This window comes from Micropterus salmoides, unplaced genomic scaffold (genome assembly GCF_014851395.1).
Source record: "Micropterus salmoides isolate LMB-PRFRI ecotype aquatic unplaced genomic scaffold, ASM1485139v1 Ms_hic_scaffold_4, whole genome shotgun sequence".
NCBI classification, from domain to species: domain Eukaryota; kingdom Metazoa; phylum Chordata; class Actinopteri; order Centrarchiformes; family Centrarchidae; genus Micropterus; species Micropterus salmoides.
In genome coordinates this window covers 8,086,448-8,096,516 of record NW_024043372.1, presented here as the reverse complement: position 1 = coordinate 8,096,516, position 10,069 = coordinate 8,086,448, and the positions used below count along the sequence as shown (strand labels likewise).

Genomic DNA, 10,069 nt, shown 5'->3' with positions numbered 1-10,069 from the left:
GGTATTAATTCTAAGGGCAAAATCCCCTATTTATAAATGTAAATTCAGCAGTAAAAAATAATGAGGTTGAGCATTAATTCAATTTATTTCTAAATCCAACAACAAAAAGGCAGTAAAAACTGTCAATATATGGTCCTAATATATGGTACTCTTTTAATGTCTTTATATAATATAGACTACTACTGGGACAATGTGCAATTGAATTACAGTTCCTCATGAAAATGTTCATGATTGCAATGAGGGTTACATCTGATTTGTTTTTAATAAAACGCCAGGCTATTATGTTGAGTAATGTTCATTTTGTTGCTTACATTTTATACAGGGTAACATTCAATGACATTTCAAAAGTAACCTTCCCAACACTGCTTATTAAGTTATGGTTAATATTAGCAATATTTACATAGCCTACATATTTCTAAATATATATATATATATATATAAATATATATAATTTTTTTATTTAATGCTACATAGTTGCTCACTTCAATACTTTATATGGTCATAATCCCTCTGATTTTCCTCCACAACACTGAGTTAGTGACTAGCCAAGAAGAATGGTTGCTTATAGTCAGCTGCAAGCATCTAGAGGCCAGCCCAGCTCCTTCAGAAAACTACGCCTCCCGTGATGCACCACGCCATACTTTTCCAGCTGAAGATGTGAGTGACCTGAACGCCAACCAATCAGGGCCTGAGTTGTCTGAGGAACTGGAGGAGAGGGGTCAACCTGGAGGAAAGAAACAATGGCGATGTAGACAGACAGACAGACAGACAGACGCATAGATAGATAGATAGATAGATAGAAATCATACTTTGATGTATTTTTCCGGAGGGGTCGGAGGTCGTGCTGCTAGGTGATGAGGAAGCTCCACTCTGACCGCCTCCTTCAGCTTCACACTCTCACTCATGTACTGAAATACATATAACAGAGGAAGTTGTGTGCTTGAGTGATGGCCACTAATGTGTGATCACATTTGTGTGAATGCAAAGACTTGAAATAAATGCACTTGCTGTGGTACGTTTTCAACAGTAGAGGGCGTGTATGACATCCCTCTACAGCAATGGTTCTCAGAGTGGGGTCGGGGGATCCCCAGGGGGTCCCCAGCAAAAAGGGGAACAATTTATTTTCACCATAATTCCATCCATAAGTAACAAAATGACAGAATGTCGGTCATGGCGTTCACACACTTTCTGTAATAAAACATCTAAAAGCAAAAATCCCTTCAGATGGGGGACGCTGTGACAATATCTTACCAAATGGTCTAATTTGTGTCAGTTGAGAGATTTTTGATGTGAAAAACTATGTGTGCGTGCATGTATGTGTGCCTGTGTGTGTGTTTGCGTGGATACCTCCTTATAGACCTTGGTCAAGAAGCCCCACTTGTTGGGCCAGACGTCAGCTGAATCCTTCTCAACTTTCACATGTGCTTTCCTACACACACACACACACGCGCGCGCACACACACACACACACACACACACATGCAGTAAGTTTAGGTTTTGTATTATATGTGACATATTGCTTCATAGAGCACTGAAATGGAAATGAAACCAGTGTTCCACTTGTAGCACTGCTTGCTTTTCTACAAACAGATCTCAAAAACCTCCTCATCATCTTACATTTATTTTAACCCATAGAAAGCTGAAGATCATTTTCCAGCAAGACACATGGGAACTATCTGTCGAATGCAAAGAAAGTAATAAATTACGTTTCTTAGTTAAAATTAGGCTATGACATGACCGAAAACCTCAATATCAGCAATAGCAATAGCTGTGAGTAAATGTATAAGGCTGATTGCTCTGTCCCCCACGCCAGTATATTGCTGCAATCATCGTAAATATCTTTAAACTCTCGTTATTACACAACATCAACTTATCTCATTAAAACAAATAATGCTTTCATTATATTGATAAACTGAATCTCATTAAAACAAGGAACTTTTTGCGTTATAACATGATAAATTAGTAAGCTTAATTTATTATAGTAAATAGCATGTTGCAGACCCAGGGAAAAAACAAGGCATTATACATAAAAAGTAAGGGGAAAACACAAGGGAAAAAAGCCATGGGAAGAAAGAGGGGGGAAAAAAATATGAGAATGTTGAAAATACTTACCATAATAACAATAATTGTAATAATTCATTCAAGCACAAATGATGTATTGTATGTTAAATGTTTTCTTAAAAAGATCAGAATTTTAAAATATTAATAATCTCACCAACACTGAGTAAGAATGCTCAGCCCTTTATATAAAGACTGATTGAAACAAAACACTAACACACAACACTGAAAAAAAGTAGCAATACATTACATTTCCACATTTGGCAGACGCTTTTATCCAAAGCGACTTACATTTGAGCAACAACATACAATCATCAACAGAGCATCAAACACAGCACGAGATCTACAACAGACAATACATATTAATAAAAGCAGCAATAAATACTAGTAAGCGCTAATGACAATAAGCAGTTTACCAGATTTCATCTTGATGCACAAAGTTGATGGGTTCAGATGTTCGCTGTGAATCCGCCATCTGTCCTGACCAGTGTGTGTGTGTGTGTGTGTGTGAGGCAGAGGGAGTGTGTGTGTGTGTGTGTGTGTGTGTGTATGAGGGAGAGGTGTGTGTGTGTGTGAGGCAGAGGGAGTGTGTGTGTGTGTGAGGCAGAGGGAGTGTGTGTGTGTGTGAGGCAGAGGGAGTGTGTGTGTGAGGTTTCTTTCTTTCTTTCTGGCTAATGTTTCACCTGTGTGTAAGTCACACTGACAGACCTGTTTACTGTCGTCATGGAGATGGCGTTCCCTGACACATATCTCTTCTCTAGCTTCTGTGTGTGAAACCGTGGTGACGCTGGGATGAAACCACTGGAGGGTCACTAGGAGCTCAGACATGTCTGTGTTTTCAGTCACTGTTGTGGCGTCCAAAGCTTTGGTCAATTTAAATGTGTATTGTTGTGTTTCTTCCATCCCACGTGACATAAGCGGTGAAAGATTTACTTAAAATATAGTGTTTTCCCATTCCTTGTTTGGCTCAAAAATCATAAGGCAACGAACATGTTGGTCAGAAATTTATGCCAGCTCAGATGTCAATCAATCAATGCAAGGGAGGAGCTGGTGGCTAATTGCAGAAGGGGTGAGGACCTCTAGTGGGCCTTATATACATTGGGCACTTTTTTCACACTTCTATTGTTACGAATTTAAACAGCGAGGGAAACAAAAATACAGCAGACAGGCTGCGAGCTACTTTCACAACAACTGCTTCACACCTGGTTCATTTGGTTTGGACCAAGGGGGAAGAATTATACGTTGTTGTATTTTAGTTCTGTTCTGGTTAATGTTCACACTGATCTTTTAAAGGAACCAAGAGGAGTAAGTAAGTAAGTTATACAGAATGACAGGTAACACTTTGATTGGACAGTTTTGGTGATTCTCGTCCTTCATCGTCTGCCATCATCAGGACCCATGTGGGGAAATTAAATTCTGGTGACTTTAATGCTTCTGATGTGCATATTTATGGATAATTTATTTATAAGATAGTTTCCTGAAAATATTTCACGATCAGCAGATTGATTTACTAGTTTAGCTTTTGAAATAATGCATATCTGCTATCATAAAATCCTGTGGTTGGTTCTTTTGCTTTCACATTACAAGCAAACTGCACCAGAGTCAGCCGGGAAGTGTGCCAAGAGCCTCCTTCCAAGCCCTCTATGTTTGTGCCTTTTGGAGTTTTTTTTCTTCAGTTTATTCGGTGAGTGAAATTCTAGTATTTTATTTATGCTAGCAATATTTAGCACATATCAGTGTCTGTGCTCAACATACATGGCTTGTTTGCTTAGCTCACAACTTGCCAATTAGTCAGCTTTGAGGATCACCAAGTTGTGCTAACGATGCTAACTTATTGGAAGCGTATGCTAGCCACAGATATAAAATGATGATATGATAATACTTTTGAACGCACAATGCCTTGCAATCATTTTTTGTTTTTAAGGTTAAGTGACCCGTACCAACTGACCAATGAGACTGTAAGAACCTATTCAATAAAACAAGAATAAAACATTTTCTTAAATAAAAATGCATTTGCTCTTACACGCTGCAAATTCAAACAGGAACCAATCAAAAGCATCATTATAGCATCAAACTTTATTAAACGGCTTAACTGGAGAAGACATGTGACATGAAAAACAGGTAAAGCAACAAAATGAATATTAACATAGCCTAGCTTTTTTCAGAAATGTATCAAATGTAATCTACAATGTAATCATGAACATTTTCTTAGTTAGCCTAATTGTAATTTAATTACACAATTCCCCCCCAAAATCTCACCATGGGCCTGTAAGCTATGCAACTGATTTCAAGGTGCTTCTGATCATTTTCAAATTACTCCCACAGCATATTGTGTTGCATCTTTTTGTGTGAAATATGCTTCATAAATAAAGCTTTATTTTATAAAAAAAGAGGTTATCAGGTAAAAAGAAATACATTTAAAAAATAATTATAAAGTGTTTGAAAATCGTGGATCACAGCTTTTCCGCTTGTACTGGATCAGTCCCAAGGACAGAAACACTGCTCCCAACAGCAGAGCACAAACTCCACCAATCAGGTAGCTCCTCTCAGAGTGATTCAAGGAAGGGTCTGCAACAAAAATGATAAGAGAAACATGTAAGTGCAGAACACACAATGCATGTTATTGACAAAATAATGCTGCACTTAACATACAGAAGGGATATTTTACTGTTGTAATCCTCACCCCAGTCTAATATCTTGGGCTCGCTGAGGCTGGCGTGCTCCACTACACAGCTGACCCTGTCCTGCCGGCCAGGTGTGTACTCCAAGTAAGAGTGGACCTGATAGGTCCAGTCTCCGTTTGTCATTACATCGCTTACTGTCACGCCCGAGGTCACTTCCTGTCCATTCTGGTGCCATGCAACCTTGATATATTTAGGGTAGAAGTCGTAAGCACTGCACACCAGCATGGTTTCATGACTGGAGCTGGTGGTCTCTACAAGAGTAACACTGGGTTCAGCTGAAATCAGAAGATGAAAGGTTTTTACTGAAAGATGACATATCCACCATCTGTGAAGCAACAGCACATGTCTGGCATGATGAAATAGGAGTTTTAGGTAGAATTAAATGGTGGAACTATATCTTGGTGAATAGTGAGTGTGTGCAGCTCCCCCAAGTCTTATCGTGAAAAGGAGGTTGCCAGGTTTGACACATCAGGCTTGGAAAGCCTGTATATCGTACCTGTGCTCACAAACCCTATCTGGCAACTTACACAGAGCTTGAGAGCTGCACTCAAGTTGTGGAAGAATTGTTCCAAAGCTTCTCTTTACCACACACTGTTGTTTTTACAGATTTGAGTATGGTTTAAATTAACAAGATACAACGTGTTAATTGGTGAGCTATAGTTGTTGGTAGGTGTATTTTTGAATCCTGACCGCACCTCTGTACCTACTTAAAACAGACACAAGATTGAATATAGATCATGTAATCAGTATTTGAATATTTACCCCTGTTTTCCTCAGTTATGTTCAAAACCAAACCAACGTTGTTGACACAAATAAGCTGCCTCTCAATTTTTCTCTGTAGAATGTCGTACTTGTCCCCATTTAACATTGATGCAGTGTTTAATCCAGCTGGAGTGAAGCCCGTCCAGTTCCCGACCGTGCTGTTATACTGCATCATAAACTCTTTGTTAAAATACCAGTCAACCAGATACTCCACCTGCGCCTGCTCTCTGGAGTACACTGCACACCAGAAGTCAGCATACATGAAGTATCCATTTCCATCAGCAGCACAATCTGACAGGTAAAGGAGAAGGCACAAATTGTACTGTGTTTTTTAATATGATTGTTTTAATGTGCAGATACAGTACGTCCATTAGTATTTAATACATGGTTTGTTTAGGCCTACATGCAAGAACTTTGCTACAATAGTACAACAATTAAGTGTTTTTCCTGTCATTTTTTTTTCAACTTTTACCTGTTAGATATATTGCTGTTTTCTATCAAAGTAATTTTTAGCCAAGTTAGCAGCATGGTTCCTCATGGGTGGCAATGTCTGTCTGTCTGTCTGTCTGTCGGTCTGTCGGTCAGCCAACCACTTTCATCCAGACTGAAAAATCCCAACAACTATTGACTGCATTGCCATAAAATGTTACACAGACATTAATGATACATGAAAATATAAAAGATTATAACTGGCTGCTAAACATTAGTACGTTAGCATTGTCAGTGTGAGCATGTTACATTACATTGAAAGCGTATTAAGCAGGGAGGTAATGTCCAGTATGAACAGGAGGAATAATTACAGTAAGCAAACCTTGTTTCAAGGTTTAAGTGACTTAAATATTTGTAAACATGCCCTTCAAAACAGTCAGTTAATTGCTATAACAGTCCACAGAGATGTACCTAAACTGGGCAAAAAACTTATCATGTGACTCTGTGGCTCAGTTGCTATAGAGTTCAAGTTCCTCATTCAGATCACTGGAGTGTACACAAAAATTAAAATACAAAAGGAGAAACTAGACACACTTAATCTGCAGAGATCTGTTCACACGCTACAGACATCAGAAAGACAACACCTTGGATTGCCCAGTTCACTGAACCCACTACACTCACACACTCACACACACACACACACACACACACACACACACACACACACTACTATTGGTGGTATCTAGTCATGCAGATAGTTTAAGTTTAATCTACTGTGGTTTGAAGATTTGCAAAGGTATGCCAACCCCCCAAAATACTACAAATACAATGGAGGTGAATGCATTATAGTTTGTGGCTTGTCAAAAAGTTTTATTTGAACATAACAATTATTTAAATATGTAATGAAGGTTACTACCAGCATACCAGCACAACAGTTGTGTTTCCTTCACTTTCACATTAAAATTTAATTGTAACATAGAATTATGTTCTAATAAAGTATGCATGTATGTTTTTCCCATGAATCACATTGTAAAGGCTATTTGGTATAAAAGGGCTTGAGACATACAGTCCTGGATATACAGCTAATATATAATAACCTAATCTAAATTACCTTCTGGTATATCAACGTCATTATTTTAACCTCAACATGCTGTGTGACCATACAAAACCAATGGACACATAACAATGGATAACAGTGGAATTACTCACCCACCAAAAACAGAGAGAAAAGACATGGAAACAGCAGGTACATGAAGCGTTTCATGTTGAAGCCAGAATGAGACTGAGACCAGAGTGTGGACACTCAACCCTTGCTGTGCAGTTCACAAATGATTCATTTCTTTCAAGTACACTTCCTGTAACCAGCCACCCCAACCCTTTTTTTCCTATTTAGTCAAACCTTTAGCTTAAAAACTCTAATTTGCAACAGTAAATGCATTTTTAAACAACCACAACATAATTAGAAAACATTTTTTGTGAATGCATCTAAAAAACTGTCAATGTTTTTTATGTGTTTTTTCTATAACATATGTTCATGGGGACTAAAGCATTTTTATTGTTATATTTAACAATAAAACATACAAATGTTTAGGCGCTCTTAGGGAATCTTTGTTGAGTTAAGACAATGAATATAAAGTTTGGTAATTTCATCATGAATGACAGCTTTCATGAACAAGTTCCAAAACTCTGGATCATAAAAATATGTTTAACTTCACACAGGAAGCTGAAACCAAACACTAATGAGAGACCGAAAGTAGAAGCTGAGGCGGAGACTGATTCCTCTTTAACTCTTTCAAAACTCTCACAGATGGCAAAGACGTCAACTGTACAGTTTGTGTGGGCTTTAAATTTTTTTAATGTTGTGGAGGTCAAAGTGGAGATTACAGACAAAAAGGAAAAAGGAAAAAGGAAAAAAGTCACAGATAAAAGCCAGTCGCAGAAATGTGGGTTCATAATTTAAAGTTTTGGTCTCAGCCTCACTGTATACTACATCTTTGGGCCACAGTGTCCCTCTGGTGGCAAGACAGCCTCTCTGTGTTCACATATACTCTATTTACAGTATTACAAGTTGCAAATGTTACTACTTTATTTACAACCTTGGATTCTCATCACAAACCATCAGATCTTCATTGTGCATATAAGACCATCACTGACAAATTAGAGTTCATGTATGAAACTGCCACACCACCAAGTTCCGTCTGCACTAGGACTCTAATTTGCAAATTACTACATCGAACAAACATAAGTGCCATATTACCATCATGTCTTTTACATCATTTTCCATCATTTGAGGTTTGACTGACGTTCTTTTAATTATGTCATCTCGTTGTGTCCTCTTCTGTAATGTTTTAACAACAGCACCCAGCTGAAGAATTAGCATCACCAATGTTGTCTCAATCTGCCCAACTCCTAATATTTGCATTAGTTAATGAAAAAAGTTTTTTCTATTGCAGATTTATTGGAAATTATAACTGTTCCTGCAGTACATTTGGCTACAAACATGACATCTGAGAGTGTCTCCCCTCTGAGCATCAGTTTTCAAAGATAAATTAGAGATAAAACAGGGTTTAAAGGCCAAACTGTTCAGATTTAATACACTCACTGAACTTGAATTTAAAATATTAATGTAATGTAGTGTAGTGAGATTTTTTAAGTGTTAATTTATTTTGTTGGCTTTGAAAATGTATAGATTAATTTTATAATTTGCTGCTACCTGCTAATTTGCACTATGTGTAATACTAATATGTATACTTTATATTCTGTTTTAATGATGAGCTGTTTATGTGCATCGCCAAAGACAAATTTCCACTGAGGTGGACAATAAAGTCAATCTAATCTACTCTAATCTAAAAACTGATATTGTGGGGAACAGTTGACATAAACCTTTAATATTTTTAATGTGAACATTATACCAACTTGATGAAATTATAACTCCAAAATGTGCTATCCGAGGCCAATTAGATGTATCTGAATGCAACACATTAGGCCGGCAAAGAATCTTTGTCCCCAGTGTAAAATTCTTGTGCTTTGTGGTTCCACCCAGCAGGGACGTGCACAGGGGGGTTGCTCTGGTTGCCCGGGCAACTGCCCGTTTGCCTTTCCTGACTCAAGTTGCCCTTCCGACTCGCCCTTCCGAGAAAAAAAAATAAAATAAAAACATAATCGCGATCGCAAAGCCTCATTCACTTCCATTCGGGCACCGAAAGTGAAAGTCAGTAGGGGAAAGGCAAACTCTGTTTAAGTGGCTGCACTGCTGCAGCGCTGCCTGCACGTCAGTCGATTCTGTTCCCTACCGGAATTCCTGTTTCCTTCCTTTATGCAATCATACTACAACAAATCATGCGTAGTTTTGCCCAGTTACCATACGTGATACGTACCAACAGAAGTGAATACCAGCTAGAAGCGCAACTGAATGTACGGGAAGCCAAAAGGTTAAAAAAGGATTGTATTTTTTCCGAAATCTAAGCGTTTTTTTATTTAATATTTTATTAGAAGCGAGTTTTCCCCATCTGTCAATTCAATCTAGATTATTTATTTTCAAATAAAAAAAAAAAGGAAAAAAAATAAAAAATAATAATGATTAAAAAAAACAATAAACAATAATATAAGGAACTCTTTTTCTCATATGTATTTTGGTGACATTTATATTGTTAATACATTTGGATACTGTGTTTAGTGCCTTTTTTCAGGTCAGAGCAACTGCCCTTCAAAATTCCTGTGCACGTCCCTGCCACCCAGTATGGTTGATCATTTATGGTACAGGACATGTCCTGACAAAGCTTCACACATTCTTTAACTCAAAAAACAAAACAAATCTGGACTCGTGTCCTCTCTGAGCACACTCATCTTTCATACACCAGCTTCACTGAACCATCGTGACCTGTCAGCCGTAACGTACAAGCGTGAGATTGTGATATCATAATTAGTTTAGAAGTGATGTGAAAACATGAAACCTTAAGTGTACATACACTGAGAATAGACTTTTGTCTATTAAAGTAGGAGACATCTTGTGTTCAGCAATTACTACTACTGGAACAAACAATATTTGCTTATTCATAGATTCTGGATTCAATGAGGGTGAAGAAATAGATGTAACTTGTAATTTTTAATAGGTAAATTAAGTTTTTTTGTGGACA

General features: G+C 37.7%; 2 protein-coding genes across 4 annotated transcripts; both read right to left on the bottom strand.

Moving 5' to 3' along the window:
* Positions 1-279: 279 nt before the first annotated feature.
* LOC119886764 (uncharacterized protein C20orf85-like) lies at positions 280-2,540 on the bottom strand. 2 transcript variants are annotated; one of them, XM_038697708.1, is made up of 4 exons: positions 2,475-2,540; positions 1,348-1,429; positions 810-908; positions 280-724 (listed from the first exon to the last, which is right to left on the bottom strand). In XM_038697708.1, exons 1-4 carry the CDS (start codon positions 2,531-2,533, stop codon positions 569-571), a joined length of 396 nt encoding a protein of 131 aa, XP_038553636.1. In that variant the 5' UTR covers positions 2,534-2,540; the 3' UTR covers positions 280-568. The 2 variants fall into 2 exon arrangements, with proteins under 2 accessions (XP_038553636.1, XP_038553637.1); XM_038697709.1 differs by having other exon boundaries at positions 1,360-1,429.
* Positions 2,541-4,115: 1,575 nt separating this feature from the next.
* On the bottom strand, positions 4,116-7,254 carry LOC119886903 (rano class II histocompatibility antigen, A beta chain-like). 2 transcript variants are annotated; one of them, XM_038697880.1, is made up of 4 exons: positions 7,143-7,254; positions 5,505-5,795; positions 4,742-5,017; positions 4,116-4,626 (listed from the first exon to the last, which is right to left on the bottom strand). In XM_038697880.1, exons 1-4 carry the CDS (start codon positions 7,195-7,197, stop codon positions 4,487-4,489), a joined length of 762 nt encoding a protein of 253 aa, XP_038553808.1. In that variant the 5' UTR covers positions 7,198-7,254; the 3' UTR covers positions 4,116-4,486. The 2 variants fall into 2 exon arrangements, with proteins under 2 accessions (XP_038553808.1, XP_038553809.1); XM_038697881.1 differs by having other exon boundaries at positions 7,147-7,249.
* Between the last annotated feature and the right edge of the window lie 2,815 nt (positions 7,255-10,069).

Excerpts from the sequence above, each read along its gene's own strand:
- LOC119886764 (XM_038697708.1), bottom strand. The coding sequence starts at position 2,533 with ATGGCGGATTCACAGCGAACATCTGAACCCATCAACTTTGTGCATCAA. Across the intron at positions 1,430-2,474 it reads GTGCATCAAGATGAAATCTG|GAAAGCACATGTGAAAGTTG; the intron begins GTAAACTGCTTA and ends GTGTGTGTGTAG. Across the intron at positions 909-1,347 it reads TGACCAAGGTCTATAAGGAG|TACATGAGTGAGAGTGTGAA; the intron begins GTATCCACGCAA and ends TATGTATTTCAG.
- LOC119886903 (XM_038697880.1), bottom strand. The coding sequence starts at position 7,197 with ATGAAACGCTTCATGTACCTGCTGTTTCCATGTCTTTTCTCTCTGTTT. Across the intron at positions 5,796-7,142 it reads TTTCTCTCTGTTTTTGGTGG|ATTGTGCTGCTGATGGAAAT; the intron begins GTGAGTAATTCC and ends TTTACCTGTCAG. Across the intron at positions 4,627-4,741 it reads GCCCAAGATATTAGACTGGG|ACCCTTCCTTGAATCACTCT; the intron begins GTGAGGATTACA and ends TTTTTGTTGCAG.